Consider the following 19,069-nt stretch of genomic DNA (forward strand, 5'->3'; position numbering starts at 1 on the left):
TAATATTTTATGGGAGAATGTCTGATTATATGAATTAAGGAAAATCCACTATAAATTCAAACTAGTCTCACAAGATGTCTATTTTTAAAAATCTCTTAAGCTGCATAGACATTTTACCTCAGGAAATGGTTAAATAAGTATATTGCAGTGGACGAATGAATGACCATCATGTTAACGACACATGTTGATCAGTCACTGAAATGCCACACTTTGCAATCATTTTTTATAATAAACTTTTGTTGTAGTTCTTTATCAGTTACTTTTGATTAATATTTTCTGAATTCATTGACGCTGTAGATCATATGTAACTGAAAAAAAAAAGCTACAGAGAAATGTGATCTTTGTGATAATGACGTTCAAAGGACAGCCACCTTGCAAGTGACGACACTATCAGGCTCCATGCGGATATATCTGCAAACAGCTGAAACCCTGTGCATAACGGACCACCAACAGCTTTATAGTGACTGCTAAAAGACAAAACCCGAAATGTGGAAGTTTACCTCCCTTCCACTTGCTGTTTTCCTGCTTACAGGTATGTAATATTTTTGATATTAATTTGGGGTGAAGATAGAATAAAATGACCTTTTGTTTTCAAATGATCTTTTTAGCCTTTGTTAAATAGTAAGTTGGTTGGTGTTGCAGGTTTGTTGAATGGTTGTTGATTGTTTTACTTGGCAGATCTAGTTCTTAGGCTTTAACTTTGTAAATTTGGAAACATCAGGAACAGAAAAAAAAAATGTCAACAGATCCAACGTTATAATTTATGCATTTATGGATTCATGTAGAAATTGTCATCCTCCACTTCCATCTAATTTACAGTGTAATGTGTAACAACAAAATGTAACGTAATCACAAAACCGCCTGGTGTTAGCACCACAATTAATAGATAAATCACCAGACATTTAATAATCAGCTAATCAGTCACACACCATCTAGTATCTGTCACCAGTTCAGTAAATTAATTTCAGTCACAGCAGGATTTAAATAATTTAATATGCTGTCAAGGCTCTTGAACGTAAACCAATAAGATGAAACGTCAAATATGAACAAATATGTCATTTAAGAAATAATTATATTCACGTTTCACATAGTTTTCTTCCTTCTTATAGAAAATCACAGAAGCAAAGAGCATTGTGATTTTATTTTTTTTAATTTACAGCTCCAATGCATGGAGGCCGTAGGAACCATTAAATTAATGTGATCAGTGATTAAAAATGAATAAAGTGCAAGTGATTGCCACTGGGGAATTTGTATGATTAAATATAGTAAATCAACACTGGAGATATTCCCCTCTGCTACCCATGTTTGCACATACCTCACCTATTTTTATAACATATTTCATAATATGTTTTTTCCTGCATCAGCTCTTTATTTCATTTGCGTTTCATTTTTATTTGATACGACTATTACTAATACAAGTAGTAAAAAAAAAAAGCCTTTGAGGATAAACTTTGATTGACATGTTTTATTTTTTAGTAGTTGGGGGAGACCAAGAAGATTTCCAAAGTTACCTCCCAGAACAAACAAAAGGCACTGCTGTCACAAACTCTAGGCTTTTGGAAAAAACAATCACAATTGTTCGTGGCACAGAAGCAGCACCTTCACAGACGACACACCGAGGCATAGAGGAGGAGCCGACTGCCGAGTTTCCAAAGGCAAACGTGTTTGACACAAAACTAAAGCCAACTAATGAGGGGATGCCAACCGCATCGTTAGCCACTACTTTACAAAGCACGGGAAATATTCTCTCCAGTAACGTGCAAAGCTCTCTAAAATCATCAACTGCTTTCCATTCAGAATCAAAAGTCCCACTGAAGTCTGATTACGCAAAGATCGTTTCGTCTTCCACACCAACTGCATTGGTGTTGAATGATACCTTTGAGCCACGTGTCCATTTGTCTGCCAAGGCAGTCAAAGCCCCTCCATGGTTTTCTGTGCCGCTTGCAACCGGGAGCCGCAGAAATGCCAACTCTGTTATTCCCACATCTGCTGATACAGGACTTTTACTTCCAATCCCATCTGCATCTCCTCCTCGTGTAATTGATAACCTGACGGAGCTGTTTAACAACAGTGATGATTTACGACCTCAAGAGAAGAGCATAAGAAAACTGGGAGAGAATGAGGATCTGCCTAGTACAATGCAGTTCATCCTCCAAGCTGATCCAACAAAAGATTCAATGAAAGGAAATGATGTGACAGACTTGTGTTTGACCTGTCTGAAAGATGGAAAAGCAATGTCCAGCGAGAAATTTGCAGCCAGCTCTACTGCTTCATTAAACAGTTCCCATTCGTTTTCAACTGGGAAAAGCAAAGAGGCCAAAGAGAGCAACATTTTCAAAAATGCAATAAATTACAACCACACATCTCTTCCTTTTACCCATAATAAGACTGAGAGAAAAACTGTTTCTTTTTCCTCTCATATTGCTGCTGAACTGTCATCTGAAAAACACAAATTCACAACACTACCACCAAGTCGTACCCATCCCAGCAACATCTTTGTCACAGCAAGTCCAAAGTTAACATCCATTTCGCAGTATCCCTCATCAAAGCCCTCTTACACCGGCCAGAAACCAGTAAAACATGGACACCAAGAGACATTTAACGAAAATGTCTCCATAAGGGAGCCTCAGTCAAATCCGATGCCTTTCACTCAGAGCGAGGAAAAGGCTTCCCACAGTCTCTCAACAAGCTTGAGAAATCAGGACATCAGCACTGGGCCAGTGAGCAATGCGCCTTTCTTTGCTCCCCTCAGCAGTTTTAACAGTCCTCTCCTGAAAGGTCGTGCTCATGGCACTGCTTCACATCCTACAAGAATGAACTCGATCGAAGCTCTTGCTGCAGTAACACCCTTCACCCTTCGCAGGCCAACTGTTTCCACAGTCAAAAATCTCAAGTCTGGTTTTCTGACAGGAAAAGCTGGGACTTTCATCTCTGTGTCCAACAGCCAAACAAAACCTAAACCTACGTCTCGGGCCGAACAGTCGATATTGACTTTGTTACCGAAGGATTTAACAGTTAGGCTTGCATCTGTCACTCATAAACAGTCTCCTGCTAATCTCCAAACAACAGCGAGTACGACAGCTGTGACCAGAGTACAAACTTCAACTTTTCCTACAAGAAAAGTTAGGCTGAAGGTCTTTGACTTTGACGTCTCTCAGTCGGCATTAACAGAACCAAAAAGTATGTCTTTCAATAAGAAACAGATAGAAACTCAGTCAAAAATCACTGAGGGGAGGGATTTTGAAGGCAACAGGCCTGATAGCAAATTAATAGACTTACACAACATTCACAGTCTGACGCTTAGAGATGAGAGAGAAAGCATTTTGAGTGTAGTTACTGAAAACAAGGACAAAGACACTCTTCAGTCCAACAGCAGCCACGGCAGAGAAATTACAAAAATGTTTCTCAAAGAGGATACAATCCTGGAAAACAAAAGGGAGGGATTATTAAGATTAGATGATCCTGAAATTGAAAAACGAGCAGCAGAGATAAAGCAAAGCAGATACAGAGAGGCTGGAGAAATGAAAGAGTTCATCAGCAAGACAAGCAGAGAAGAGCATGTACTTCTGAGACATGACAAACATACACAACACAGTGAGGTCAAAGATGAGAGAGACGCCAAAAGAGAAGGTGTGACTAAAATAAATACGCAGAATTCAACCCTGGATGCTACTGGAAAGCAGAAACAGTTTTTGGAGGAAAACGGAGCAAAGGCTGGAAGTGGGGAGGACAGAAAATTTAATAAGGATATTGGGAAGGAGGATGTGACAAATGTTCCCCCTGAACAGGCAACAAATTGGAAAGAACTTAACGGAGACAAAGAGCGCATTGTTGAAAAGCTGTCTCCCTGTCCTGGTTTGATTAAAGAGTCGGACAGCTCTGAGCTCAAGGGTATTCATCTGGGTGAAAATGCTTCACAAATAAGAGACCTAACAAATAAGTCATTTTCTTTCGAGGTGACAAGCAATCACCAGCTGCCACACCCATCTGTAAGATCACCAGATCCAAGGGAGGAGGAGCTTCCAAAAGAAGACATTATGTTACCACCGAAGGAAACAAGTTCTCAAGAGTTTGAGGTTACGCTTCCTGCCACTGCCGCGTCAAAAATGTCTGGATCTATTTCTGTGTTTACGCCACTTATTTCCCCAAGCGGGAGGGCCGCTAACGCAGCTAAACTGCCTTCACTCACAACCCGATTTCAGAGAGCCGAGTCCCACTTTACCGTGAGCGGTTCTCTCAATGCATCAATTATTCAGAGCAACACAGATCATAAGCATAAATTGAACTATCCTGTTCAGAGGACCGAAGCAGTTTCACACACAGCGATCGAGCAAGAGCATGTGGAATATGCCACGCCATCCATACACCAGCAGATGTACGATGATTCATCCGCAAAGACACCCACAGTCGCAGTCTTGTCATTTAAACCCCGCATCTCTGTGGGCCCATTTCAGCCTCACCGAGGGCAGTCTGCTACTCAGAGGAGTCACTCCTCCTCCTCATGCCCTAACATAACTCCAGGCCAGACATGTCTCTCCAGGGTGTCAGAGCAGGCATCGCATCCAGACACTTTACATTCTCCCGCTGCGCAAAACAAGCAGAGACTTCCACAGGCGCGGACCACGTCGTCGTCCGCCATCCCTGCAGCAGGAATCAATGGCTTGTCTCCCGAAAGCGTGTCACCGATGATGAAACCGAGGACGTTAAGTGGTGACAGGTTGACTGTAACCTACGGATTGCAGAAGCTGACTGGATCACAGCAGGCCCACTTTGTCCCTGGATCCAACAGCAAAGAGTCCTCGTTAGCGGCCGCTGGTGAGACAGAGGCTGTCTCACCAGCAGCAACAAGTCAAAGAAAAAAGAAAGGAGATGTTATGCTCATGATGACATCCGTTGTGAGACATTCAGATGGAGTCGCGGGTGATCAACGTACGACTGTCGGGAGTAAACATGTTGCTAATGACACTGATGAATTCAACTCCACTTCCCTTCAGACTAAGAATGAGACTAAACAGAGTGACCTTTCTACTGCTGGTGGCAAAGATGAAGCAAACAATATAATTATGACTGCGAAGCATCATCAGCACTTTGAAACAGCCGTGCCGTACACTGCGATGGCTACAAATGGGGAATTTGGGCATGACACAAATGATGCTGACACGATCGATCGAGTTGGCACCGGCACGATTTTCCAGACGGGTAATCTTCCCGAAAGGCCTAAAATACAGTCTGACGAAGAGCCTAACTCATTGTCTGATATTGAGCATCGCTTGGCAAAGACAAATGTAAGGCACGACAACCAGCCTCTGTCACAGCAGAGTGAGGGTAACAACTCAGACCTGATTACAAATATGAATTCAAGCACTGACCGTGCGATCCACAAAATTACGCGCCAGACTTTTGACCAGGCAAGACACATTGCTTCTCAATTTCAGACAAACGCAAATAAAACCGCTGACTTTGTCTCTCTGACAGAGACTCCCGCTGAGTTCAGAGGCTTTACATCTCTGCTGGTCACCAGTGGGACTCTGCCAGACAGTAGGAAGTTAACTCAGAATGCAGCTGAGCACAGATCTCAGCCCTACGCTCGTCCTAATCCTTTGACTCAGAGAGAGCTTCCCATAACTCACACTTCTGACAAGCTCACCCCCGCTGTTTTGAGAATAAAAACAATGGAAGCACATAGTGTGCAGGAGCAGCCAGAGGAGGAGATTCTTGCACGAGCTGCTGAACAAGGCCAGCATGCCCTGCTTTCTACGACTGCATTATCACACGATGTTAATATGGCAGAGTCTGGCTTTTCAGAGTCATATGTCCAGACACCTGCAGCGTCTGAACAAATGAGCTATTTATCACTTAAAGGGATTAAATCAGTTCCTCTGCCTGTGAATATTTATGGAGAGCACTCACAAGACCGGGTAGAAAAACAGAAGAACCACACGTTGCCCAAAAGAACCTCAATAAGCCAAGCATTCTTGGGTCATGTGACAGATTTTCTACCTCTTGCAGAGATCCCACCCACAGAGTTTGTTAATACAACCAGTTGTAGCAGCTCTGGCTGTACAAAGTCTGGTGAAACTACTGAGGCAGTCGTGATTGATCCCACAAAGGAAATGTTCGAAACTCGATTCCCAGAAAAAAATAATTTCCTGGCCCAAAACGCTAATAAAACAAAATCCGGAAGCAACTGGAGCTTTCATCGCTCGTTACCTGAAAAATCTGCACCCCAGGCTGTCGAGCTCAAAGTGTTGCATTTCTCAGTCACCAGTAAATGGGAGCAGGACTACACCAGTGATGACACGGCATCAACAAAGGCCAAAAGTACATCAGATGAAACTGTTCATTTGGAAAGAAAAGACGCACCTCAGTGGACTCGGTTTGTGACGACAACGACACAAAGACGCTTTCAGAACACCTTTGGAGTTGTCGCAACAGAGGGCACACTGTCTGAGTCTGGAGCGGCTGCTGTGGAAACCACAATAAAGTCCACTGAGAAGACGCTGCCTGTTGAAGGAAACACCAAAACACAATTAGACAGAAGAGTAGGCAGAGCCAGGATGCTGGCAGAACAAAATGTCAGTAGGTCACCGCGTGCCCATGCTAAGGACAAGACGGCAAGCCTGGAGTCTGGGAGCAGGCTGTTAGTGTCAGAGCCGCAGACTAAATCAGAGCTCCCAAGGCTGAACCAGAGGAGAAGGACGTCACCTCATCAGTATGTCTCTGGGTAATGTTGTTACGTCTTCTACCATTTCTATTATTAACCTGGTAACAGATAAAACGAAGGTAGAGAGGCATTTTATAGTAAGTATGCCAGATATTCTAGCAAATCCCATTGATTCATTGTATTTCATTTGCAGGTGCATCTGTAGAAATTACAGTATTGTCCAAAAATGTACTTATTATAGTAATTTTAAAAGCAAGGTGTGAATTAAAATGTACACAGTGACACATTTTACACGTTCGTCTTTATTTTGATCTTTAATTAAAAAATATTTCTCACATAGCTCAAATATAAAACTGCACAATTTTTTATTTTACAAAAAACAAAAAAAAAAGGTTTATCAAAAAATATTTTTGATGCACGGTACAGCAGTTGCACAAAATGAGCAGCAATCCAATGATCTTTAGAGCAGTTTTTGGTACTTTCTGCATTTTTGGTCAGCAGCACTAAATTGTGCTTGAAATTACAATCATCATGTCCACTAAGCAGCAGAGGGAATCATGAAGTGATTTAAAATGTGCTGTTAGACAGCTGTAGACCAACGTCAGCAGATGGCACGGCTGTAGTTTTATTTTATTTTTAATTTTTTTTAATGATTTTTATCCATCCGCTACTAAATTCAGCAGGTGGGAAAATTCTACCGTTATTGTATCAAACATCTCTGAATACAGACACAAGCCCATCACCGATGTTTTCATTTCCTCTGTGAGCACAGGAAAGTAAAAATAAATAAAATAAAAATGAAACGGCTCTCTGTGGATCCTCCCTGGGTTTACCTTGAGGGGGTTGAAATACTTGAACTTTTGAAATGGGTTTTGGTCAGACTGCACTGAGAGCTTGGTAAACATTTGGAACAGAGCTGAGCTGTTGACTATCCTATAAATTACTGTCATAAATCATTTTAACCACTGAACGCAACAAAGTGACAAAGTAAATGCACTTATCTTAGATGTTCCCACTCCTCTCTCAACCATACTAAATGACACAACCAACTGCAAAGAATAAATAAAATCTCTTAACAGGGAACTATAAATTAAATCCTGATAATCTTACATGGATTCTGCGTTCAGTTTTCACTGATTTCAGCATCAGTTGTTTTCGTTTAATTTATGAAGCAGCGACTCTGTTTTTGTTTTGTCTGAAACAAACTTCCCGCTGATACAATCCTAATGACAATGCATCTTTTGTTTATTCTCTGCTCACTTACTCTTTTATCTTCTGGTGCGTCTCTCAAGGGCAAACGCAAGAATGCAGTCAATAAAACAGGTAATTTCTGTGTTGAAATAACTGGCACGCCACAGGAAACTCTGCTGGAGCTTCACAACAAACATTATATAAGAGAGTGGAAACCGTGCTGTGAAATTGTGCACATCAAAGTGTTTTGGCATCTGCCATGTACTGGTGCATCTCAAAAAATCTGAACGCTGCATGAAAGTGTAGTAATCCCTGCCATTCGTCTCAGAAATCGAAACAGTCATTTTTAAAGGGATTCATTGGACATTATGACATTTTGTTCTTATTTCTCCTGAGTAGGTGTTGTCTGTCTGGTCATTGTTTAATTACGATGATGAAGAAAAAAAGCAACTGCTAAATATTATTAGTGTTAGCATGTTAGCTTGATGACATCGCCATTTGGGTTAGCTGCCAGGTTGTTGGTCGACTTTCTTTCTGCAAAGAGGCTTTTTGGTGGGCGCCAAATTTTAAATCCATGCACTTCATGATTACCATTCGTCCTACAAGGGTGTTTATGGTGATGGATTGTATGATGCTTTATCTGTAAAGTCAAATGTTGCTGTATGAAAGGAAATATGGCAAGATACAAACTATGAAAAAGGTGAGAATAAATGAAATTGTTTTGTAATATTTCACATAAGTGTAACTTAAAATAGACGACAAATCCCATTACAAATCGCGAACAATAATGAGATATTGATCCACTGCTAGTGTGACAGAAATTTCAGATGACATCTGTGGCAGTGGAAACTACACCGCAGAAATGAGGCTGAAGATGGGAAGAAGTGTGGAGCCTGGCGATGTGGTGCCGGCCCGAGGGAACCTCAGAGCGATCATCAATCTGAAGACAAACAACAGTCAGATCAACCTTGGCGTCACCGCCTGTTGCCTGTCACCAACACGTCAGCCGGACTTCAACGACTCCACCCGCTGCCTTTTTTTCAGGTAAGCTGGAAGGAGTCAAAAACAGCGGATGAAAAGATTTTGTGTTGGTGTTTATACTGTGAGCTTAAAAGCTCACTGAGAGCTTTTAAACTGGGACATTTTAGTCAAAAATTGTGTATATATGAGCTAAATATAGATGGTTTGATTTTCGATGGTTGTTGGAACACAAGAAATGTTGCTCATTTACAAAAGAAGTGATATCTCATAAAGGTAAATCTCTTCAGACGACAACAACAACATATCTTAATAGCTAAATATTTTTAGTCAACACGAGCTGCTTGACGTTGTCTCGTGCCAGCAGTTATTGCTATCCTGGAGACTCAGACACGTCGCTGTTAAAATGCACAAACTAGTATGTCGACGCGCCAATAAACAAAGAGTTCATATTTGTTTCAGCAAGAAAACAACAGCGTTACAAAATGTTCTCTCTTGAAAAGCAATTTTGATGTTTCATTTTAGGGTTAGTCTTAAGTACTGACCCCTATGTTGTAAGAAATCCAATTCAAGTATAAGATTTTATAACGTTTTCCAATATTGCTATCAGCATCCTTACTAAATGTGATGTTACCAATGTCAAACCATTATAACTCTTAACGCTGACTTTTGCCTGACATGATTTGTTTGCCATTAAGCTTTCACCTCTCACCACTATTAAATATTGATCATTTTTTTCTGCACTGTGTTGCCGCCTTCACGTCTGCTAGTCAGTGCGGCTTTGGCTTCTGGAGACGGCCGAGCCTTCGGTTTGATTTCAAGAGAAACGTCTCAACCAAGTTTATAAAATCCACTTGTGCTCGTCTCTCAGGCCAGGAGCGGAGCCGCCGGGGATCACGCTGCTGCCCAGCGCCTTGTCAACCAGTGCCAGCTTTACCATCAGTCTCTTCCAAATGATTAATTACTCAGTGGTGTACCTACACTGTGATCTCAGTGTCTGCCTGAGGAACCACTCTGACTGTGAAAGGGTAAGATTGCAGTGGGTTCACAGAGCACTGCGGTGCAATGAATGTAAGGGGAATGAAGGAATGAGCTGAGAGTGATTTAAATGTAACGGGCTAAAGTGTGACGCTACGGAGCGTGGAGAATGACAGACGGAGAATAAACTGGCTTTGGGGAATAAATAAGAAAGAGATAAAGGAGGGGAGACAAAGGTGGGTTGATATGTGCTAAAATATGCAAAGTTGAATAGATTTTTGTAAATCAAAAATGAAATGAAATATGTAGCTGGTATAAAAAAAAAATCTTGTCATAGCAATTCTCTGGAAGCTGATTTTCAAAACGTTTAGCAGAGTCTAATGTTAATGTTCTGTCTGACAGCCAAGGACTCAGTTTAAAACATGACAGTAGGATGAAAGAGAGCTTTGCAAAGTAACAGAAACACTTTCTTTTAATTTTTTTTTATTTTTATGAGCAGCAAAGGATGCGGATGCTTTGACAGAAACTTCTATAACTCAGTGTTGTTGCAGTCACTCGTCTGATTTAATAGAAAACTGTGAATCATCTGACAAGCACGTCTTTTAGGCTAAATGTGAAGCCGGGTGAAAAACTCTGGAGACTCATTCAGAGGTCTATTTTTAAAAGGGCGCTTCTACACATCTCAGAACAACCGAGTCTCGAATGCTGCTATGGTCTCAATGTGAATGTGATGGTTAGTAGTTATGCATGTTTCTGGTTTGATTAGCTGTTTTAAATCACTTTCACTCTTTTACACATTTAGACATTCTTAAAAATACACACAAAATTTCCTGATGCGTTAAATCTGAATACATGCAAAAATAGTTTTGTTTTTTTTGCTTTTTCTTTGATTTGCATACAAATAATTCAATATGTGCCTGACTAAACATCTATGCAAGCCAAATTTTTCTATGTGATTTTTCTATCCACTTGGTTACCTAAAGTCGTGTACATAGCTGAGTTTCTTACCCGTATGGATTGGACTTTGCCATTTATCTCCAATCTTGTGTGGTTTATCTATCAACAGGATCTCAAGGGATAGTTTTGAGGGGATGGAATCTGTTCTGGGATCCTCAGGGTCTCATTTTACTTTTTTTCGCAGATGACCTGGCTCCATCAGTGTCTTCAAACAAGATGTTAGCTGAGCTGCTAGTGTGAAGCAGCAAACATTAGTCAGCTCCTTTTCGCAAGAGGGAAAAAAAAAAGGTGGACTGGTCCCTCTGGGTTTGGGATTAGTCTCTTCCTCAAGCAGAGCAGTGCCAAGTTTCCTCTCGTGTCATTCAATGAAAGATGGAGCACAAAATGTGTAGGTAGATGAAATGCTCTGTGTATTTTTAATGATTTGGGATACCCCAGAGGAGAGAGGCATGTTTCTGTCGTAAACCTGTTTTCCTTGAAATCCCCCTGAGATAAATAAACAAGAAACAGATTGATAGAGATAACATGGACAATTTTATACGCCTGAATAAGCCTGTCGTCTACTGGAATATTTACTGGTGTCAGAACTGATATGTGAGAACAGCTGTGTGAAGATCTACTTGATAACAAAGCAAAAATTTAAAAAAAGGAGACTTCATTTTGGCTCTGAAATCATAAGAAGATCAAAAACCTTTTTGTGGAAAACAAGTAAACAAAATAAGTTAGATTTTTTGACATTTTTACAACAGAGTATTGTGCAGAGGGTGGAAATCAGAAGAGTACAAATGAGTATATAAAGTAAACCAAAAAAGGTCATTCCCAAAGCAGACTCTTGGCTCAGACCTGTGATCCGACCGCTGTTCCTGAAAACACCAGATTCATCTCTGTGATATGTTATTCTTTTCATAAAGCCATATTCCCAAAGTCTTACCTCATCTCAAAAGCAGCTGTGAAGCTGCACAATGAGGGATACATTTTTAAAACAGAGTAAAACAAACAATAAATTATTAGAAATGATACAGAGAGAAACTGGCATTTCAAAGTGAAACATCCAAGGTTTGTTTTCTTTCAATCTCATTGTTAATTTTAGTTGTTGTTTAGTATCTATTTCTATGTCTGTCATTTTCTGTGTGACTAGATCACTTGAATAATTTCTCAGACACAAACATTCTCACTGCACTTTTATACATGTCGCTTTGAAGAAAAAATATTTACTTGTTGCATTGACAGAGTCACGCCTAGAGCCCTGAGTGTTTTTTTCATGTTTAGCAGTCAGTTTTAAATTTGTGCAGTTTTTTTTCCTCCTTCGGTGATTAATGTTCACATCATGAAACAAATTTTATGAAACAAAGATAACTTGATGGGTTTTTTTTTATTAAAGTAAAATATCTATCCACAGCAGCCTGCCACTGCGTACAAAGATAATTGCTTAAACTTAATCTTTGATTAACTACATTCTTCGTGATTCAGCCAGAATGCTAGAATCACTTAAATTGCTTCTGTCTGACAACATGAAAGAGGTCAAAACATCTCAAAAAAGCAAAAATAACACATTTAACAGCACTAGTAGAGGTAGAAGGTAGGTCTTTTCACATGGTATTCACAGACATAACATATGAGAAATTACAGTTGCTGGAACTGTATGACGCTTTTCTATGGAAAGTCTGATCATCAGGAACCTTGAGGTTATTTGGGAAATGATGCAAAATGCACCAACAACCTGCAGGTGTGAACAAACAAACAAAGATATTCCTTTTTTTTTTTTTTTTTACATTGTTTCTTTAAAATTGTGTGTTTCTACTGATTCTTTTTAATAAAATTACCCTTCTATTTATAATTGCACATGATTAAAAGAAAGCACCACCTATTTTCCATGTTGTCTATCAAATAGAGGCTTCAACAAACAGCCTACTAAAATGTTTTAAAATACACACTGATAAATATTTATGTAGATTGTTATTGCATTTCTCTTGTTATTGAAAGCCAATACAAACATCCTTCTTCATGGGTTACAGCTCCTCCATCATATCTCCTACTCTTATGTATGTTTTTTTTATAAATTATTATTCTTTCTGCAGCAATGCACTTCTGAAGGTGCAGACACCGTCGCGGCCAATCTTCGAAATCGCATATCCTTTGGGCCGGTGTTGAAACAAGCAAAAAATTCAACCTTCCCCACGGAGATAGGTAATTATTAGCCGAGTGCAAAAAAAACCCCAAAAAAAACAATAAACAAAAAAAAAAAAGACAATCAATCTGAGATAACACACCATGAACTGGAGATGCTCCAGGAGAGGAAATGAGAGATGACTGTGCCATTTGTCAACGGAGTGTGAAGAATGGAGCCACAATGTTAAGTGGCTCTGTGTGTCCAAATATATACACTGCGCATTTGTGAGCTCACCAAGAAATACTTTTTGTCTATTTTTCTGTGGGACTTTTCAGATCCATCACAACTGGATCTGGTTTTGGTCTTTGTCAGCCTGGTGGTTGGCGTCTCCCTCGTCTCTTTGCTGCTGCTGCTGGTGTGGCTGGCCTACCATCGGCGGGCCATCTGGCTGCTCCGCTCCGCGGCTCCGTCGCCAGCCTGCTGCGGCTGCCTACGCCCGGGAGGCGACTTGATCTCACCGTGACCAAGGAGGAACCGCTGCCAATTATGCTGATCAAGTCCCCACCAAAATAGCTGCAAACAATTACATTAGTCAACAGACAGAGGGGGCAGTCAATCATATTAGGCGCAGAGCAGAAGCGGCCGGTCTCACCGCCCGGCGTAGGACGGAATACACAATGAGGTGCAATCCAATTCACACCTCCTCGCACAGGTGACACAGCTGTTGCAGTCAAATTTCACACTTAACCATGAAAAGTCTATTATCATCTGCTGAAAATAAACAGCAGCTCTAAATAGAAAAGCTGCTCTGATCCCTTCTCTCACTGGGTGGAAATCAATAGGCCTGCCTATAACACTTGGATGAATGGATAACTTGGAAATAATAGTTTGATATGATGTATGCATTTGTGGTTTAAAGTCGTTATTGAGCTTCTTTGACAAATCGTTATGGGAAAATGTCACTTTCAGCTTAGCTGTTGCCGCAATACTTCTGTAGTGTTTGCAATGTTATGTCATAATATGTCATACAGTAAGTGACATGGATGGCTTGTTGATTGTGTACACTTGCAACAAGTAACCAGGTCCTTAATCTGAATTCTTAAAACTAACATTTAAAGTGTTATGGTGTGAAATAGTCTTTTTTTTGTGATGTTTATTTTCACTTTTTGGTATTTTTATGTTTCAGCAGTTCTTGCATCGATGAAGGGCTGGAGAAGCCTTTCATTGATGCACCCAACCACAACCACCCAGCAGGCAGAAACACAAACCTAAAGCCTGTTCTGGACAAAAAAAAAGACAGTTAACGTAAAGAGCAATCAGAAACTAATCATACTGATTCAAAAGATAGATGGATCATATGTTTTTCATTATCACTAAAACAACAAAGGGTGTTTGAAAATCTCAAAGATTACCAAATCAGAATCTTGCAGTCCAAAAAAACTAAACAAATGCAAAACCAGACCAATGTACTGTTGGTAGCCACAAGTCAATGAGCTGGACACATGGACATGAGACACAGAAATGCAAAACTCCTGCCATACCCCAAGTTGTGGCACCCTGGGCAGTGAGCCCTACCAGAATTAGCACCAGGATGTACCTCGCCTGGTCTTAATGTTGCTTTTTGTTCATTAAATGTTTGAGGCTTTCACACAGGGGGAAAGCCTGTGTGAAACTGTGAGTGGTTTTGCGGTGAAACCAACATGTAGCCTGCAGTCGCAAATGAATACGAACAAACAGAAAACTTACAAAAAAAAAAAACAGGAGCAGGTTTGAGTTATGAGTATAGATTAGTAATGGGTCGTAACAGAAAGAACCAGTGAAGAACAAAGCAAGCCAGGGACCTTTTACATAAAGAGGAGGGAGTGGAAATGACAAAAGAACCAGGACAAGCAACTACAGGCACACAGATGTAGGTGGGGAAGGAGCTGATAAGGACAAATAAGGAAATGATCAACAGCTGGGGCGGGGAGCAGACTGGTAGGCTGAGGTGAGGTGAGCAACAAACAGGAACGAAGAGAAGTGAAAAGAATACCTGAGCCATAAACAGAAATAAATACCAATCTAATGAACCATATCTAAAAGACAAACAATGAGAATAACTGAACTAACACCAGTAACAAGCAAAAATGCAAAAAAAAAGGGAAAAAAAGGAAAAACAATCGAATCAGGAAGTTAGGGGTAATCTGAAAGCACACGGTAGTCCACCAATTTATCTGGGAACATCTGAGTAAAGGGGGTTGAATACAAAAGCCCCTAAGATTGAGATTATGTATATGCTAAATAGGATTTTTCCCATTTTGGTTGGATGTAAATCACACAGCAGCTTCATTGACTGGATTTTACTGTTTTTCCAGGCGAAGATTTATTTATTATTTTTTAAAAATATGTCTCAGATATGTTGAGAGTTACAAAAAAGTAAACAAGCCCCAAAGTCCTAGTCACGTTACACACTCATACACATAAAACACAAAACTCATCGCCCTTTTAACATTTCTCTTCATCTAGTTATGTTTGCCAACATCTACGCTCTGAGCATATGGACCGGAGAGACTCGAGTTAAGCTATTAGTGGACACGAGGGGCGATGGAAAAAGCCTGTAGCTCTACCCAGTCAGCTTAGCTAGTGTGGTGGAGCCTGCTAATGCGATTGGCTGACCCTGAGAGATGTGGCTTCCATCAATGAAGACAGACTTTCTCCCCTCAGGTAGCCTATCAGAAACCTGATCACGACTGCCTGGTCTTCATTGGAACATCAATCCGTGGGTCTGTCCTAAATAATAGTGGGAGTTAGTGAAGCATGAAACTATGGCTGTCAGAGAATGTTAAATTCATCTCCCCCCCCCACCCACCGCATACATAAGGCGAGTTGAAAGGTTTTATGTTTAAGAGTTCATTATTTTCACCAGAGTTGACTCTCAAATTAGAAGTTTTCTATTCATGTTGTGTTTTTTCTTCTGGGGGGACATTTTCCAATTCCCATTATTTGTTCCACAGTGTGTTGGTGCAGTTGCTAATCTCTAATCAACAAAAGCCAAACAGTGATTTATTTCTAACTTTTTGGGTTCTAGGTGTGGCTGGCATTCCACACGGATATCTGGGCCATAATCTCAAGGATCTAAATTCTCTCACAGTAGCATATTTTACAAAGAAAAAGCCTTATGTAAAGGAGAGTATCGAGGTGTAAACAAGGAGGAAGCTCACAGCATATCGAAAAGAGGAAGAAATGACAGGAACTTCCTGATCTGCAGCTGCTCTCTTACGAGTTTTACGCCATGAACAAAAATCCTAATGAATCACATTTGCTTCGCCGCCATATGACAGTTGGAAGGAGACAAAAAGATGTGATGAGGTGTTGCTCTGTGTAAGTGAGTTGCTCACAATTTAGAGTATAGGACAAAAGATTTGCATTATATGCTCAGCAGGGGGCATATTGGATTTAGATTTGCTAGGAATGAAGAAACCTGTAGGCTAAGTGTCCTCGTGAATGCCAAGGAGCCTCCAGGAAATGTTAATTTTTTTTGATGTACCTGTGTGGTTTCTTTATTTTACGAATGCAACACGACCTAATGTCTCCACATAATCAGGTTTTAAATGGACCTGAATGGTGGTGTGATATAAACCAGAGCAGCAGTCGGGAATAAAAGGGAAGGGTAACACAGAACATCCTTGTTTTCTCATTTTCTTTAAAGACGCTCCCTTCAAATAAAGCTGACAGTTTAAAGCTTTGCTGTCAAACAACAGGTTTCATGAATGATTCAGGGTGATGAAATGCACGGCGTCACTAAGCTGCTTTAAAAAGCGTTAAAAACCCGTAAATCTTGTCTGAACATTACATCAACAAACTTCAATTTCTTTTTATTTGGCATTATTTTTGTGATAGACAATTGGAAAAGTGGTGAATATTAGGAAAGTTGGACATGTATTTCTTTGGATACACCTTTATTCTGATAGACTTGACTTTAGGAGTCAACTAATTAGTAAACGCAGTTCCCTTGGTGATAAAGTATTCTCAGTATTGTCATAAAACATCAATAACTGTTGATGCTTTCCAATAATTGCTTTTCAATAATGCATAATTGATGCATCAAAAGTGCATCAATAATGCATTTTTGATGCATTGATTAATAATTGATGCATCAATAATGGTAAAACATCAATAATAAATCATCATTATTGATGCTTTATGACCAAACTGTTGTTCAGGCTCCTCTAGGTTTCTCCCCTGACCTGTCTGATGTGTTTCTTCGTCATCGTGATACTGTCTGATTGTTATTGTTCTTAGGCTGCCCAATAAGTGTATTGATACCGAGAATACTTCATCCCCAAGGGAACGGTATTTACTAATTAGCTGACTTCAGTCAAGTTTGTCAGAATAAAGGTGTATCCATAGAAATACATGCCAAACTTTTCTAATATTCACTACTTCCGAAGTTGTCTATCACAAAAAAAAGCCAAATAAAAATATATTTAAGTTTATTGCATCAATAATGATGCAATAATGATGCAATAATGATGCAATAATGCAGAACTCACCATCCACCTAAATTAGCAGATAGGACATGTAGAGCTTTACTGAGTGAATCAGCCAAGAGGAAACTCTGCAATTGTTTAGCAATCCACTGAAATCTGTTGACAGGCAACCACACGTACACCATAAGTCTAGTTTTTATGACAGACTGCCATTGTTGAAGGAAAGCCATAAGACGCTCTGCTTGCAACTTGCCACAAGCGATATAGAAGATGCAGAAAATGTGTAGAAGAAAGGGGATGTTCTGAAGATGAGAATGTGAGATTAAAGTAACTTTCCCCATGACCTTGAATGCACCATCCCCATGCATTTCTTCAGCGCGGTCAAAGAAATCTGGTCAGAGTAGGCAGGAAGATAGAGTGAACTAATACATGCAGAGCAGAAAAATACAAAAGACTTGAGATGCACGTGAGATTAACCATCGATCATGGAAACAATCTTAAACATGTGAGGATCTTGGGCTGTTTTTGTGTTTTGATATTTAATTTTGGTTCCATTATTATTGGGTTCCTAAGTTGATTTTGGTAAGATTGGTCTTATTCCTGTTTTTCCTTCTGTCCTTTCTTAGTGAGTCTACTTAAGTTCTTGTGTCTGTTCTAAGTTACTCTAGTTTAACGATTTTAAATGATTTTCATTCCTATTTTAGTTTTGCTTTACTGTTGCATTCATATCCTAGTCACCTGTGTACTCTCTCTCGCCCCCTGTGCCACTTTCTCCCTCAATCTCCCCTCACACCTCCACTCAGTCAGCTAATCAGCCCAGGTCTTTTGTTATTCACCCACACAGTATTCAACCCCTTCTGCTCACACTCCTTGCTGGTTCCTCCTGTTATAATATTGGCAATTCATGTTATTTTCCTCTGATTTTCGCATAAAAACATTTCTCACTTATAAGCTGCTGCTGCCCCTCTGCATCTGGGTCCTTCATCAGCCAACCTAAACGTGACTAAACACAACCAGGCAATAAACTTTTCACAGGTTTCACCTCAAGGCTTTCTGTTGGCCCGACATATAAAATCTCAATTAAACACACTGAGCTTTGTGTGTCGTCATATGTGGAAAAAATATGGAAAAGTTGAACAAAGATAATATTGCTGCACAGCTGCTTGCGATAATATGGTAAATGATATGCAATAAATGCTCAAATGAGCGTCACTCATTGCAGTCTTTCTCCTTTATGGCAACACACTTACTCTGCTTTCAGAAAAGCTTAGTTTAATCATTTTTTAATTTGCTTCTTTTTTTTTTTACCATAAATGAATGTAAGCCTTGCCTAATTGCACAGCAAGTTTTGAAATAGAATAAACAAAAAAAATCATTAAGACTGAAAAACAACCAAACAGTTTGAGGCAGAATGTACAAAAGTCCTCGAGGCACAAATGCTAATATTTTATCTTTCTGTCTCAGAGGCTTAAAGCAAATTGCCCAACTGTGCTTTTAAAGAAATTAGACTTTACATTAAATGTGTGAAACTTCACACGCTCTTAATAATAAATACCCAGAATCATTTCATTGTCGATATGCATAATTAAAAAGTAATCAATAATTGCTTTATTAAAACATGTCTTCCACCAGAATATATATTATATATATATATATATATAAAGAAGAAAAAAAAGTCTGGTACGATACAACAGCTTCCCGTCCTTACCTAACCTTGCGTGA

The 19,069-nt window shown here is 39.9% G+C and overlaps 1 protein-coding gene across 1 annotated transcript; it reads left to right on the forward strand.

Annotated features, from left to right (window-relative positions):
- Positions 1-365: 365 nt before the first annotated feature.
- LOC107835918 (uncharacterized) lies at positions 366-16,020 on the forward strand. Its single transcript, XM_016670157.1, has 6 exons — positions 366-532; positions 1,477-6,724; positions 8,666-8,899; positions 9,705-9,861; positions 12,847-12,955; positions 13,214-16,020. Exons 1-6 carry the CDS (start codon positions 487-489, stop codon positions 13,399-13,401), a joined length of 5,982 nt encoding a protein of 1,993 aa, XP_016525643.1. The 5' UTR covers positions 366-486; the 3' UTR covers positions 13,402-16,020.
- The last annotated feature ends 3,049 nt before the right edge of the window (positions 16,021-19,069 follow it).

Source organism: Poecilia formosa, unplaced genomic scaffold (genome assembly GCF_000485575.1).
Source record: "Poecilia formosa unplaced genomic scaffold, Poecilia_formosa-5.1.2 Scaffold31, whole genome shotgun sequence".
NCBI classification, from domain to species: Eukaryota; Metazoa; Chordata; class Actinopteri; order Cyprinodontiformes; family Poeciliidae; genus Poecilia; species Poecilia formosa.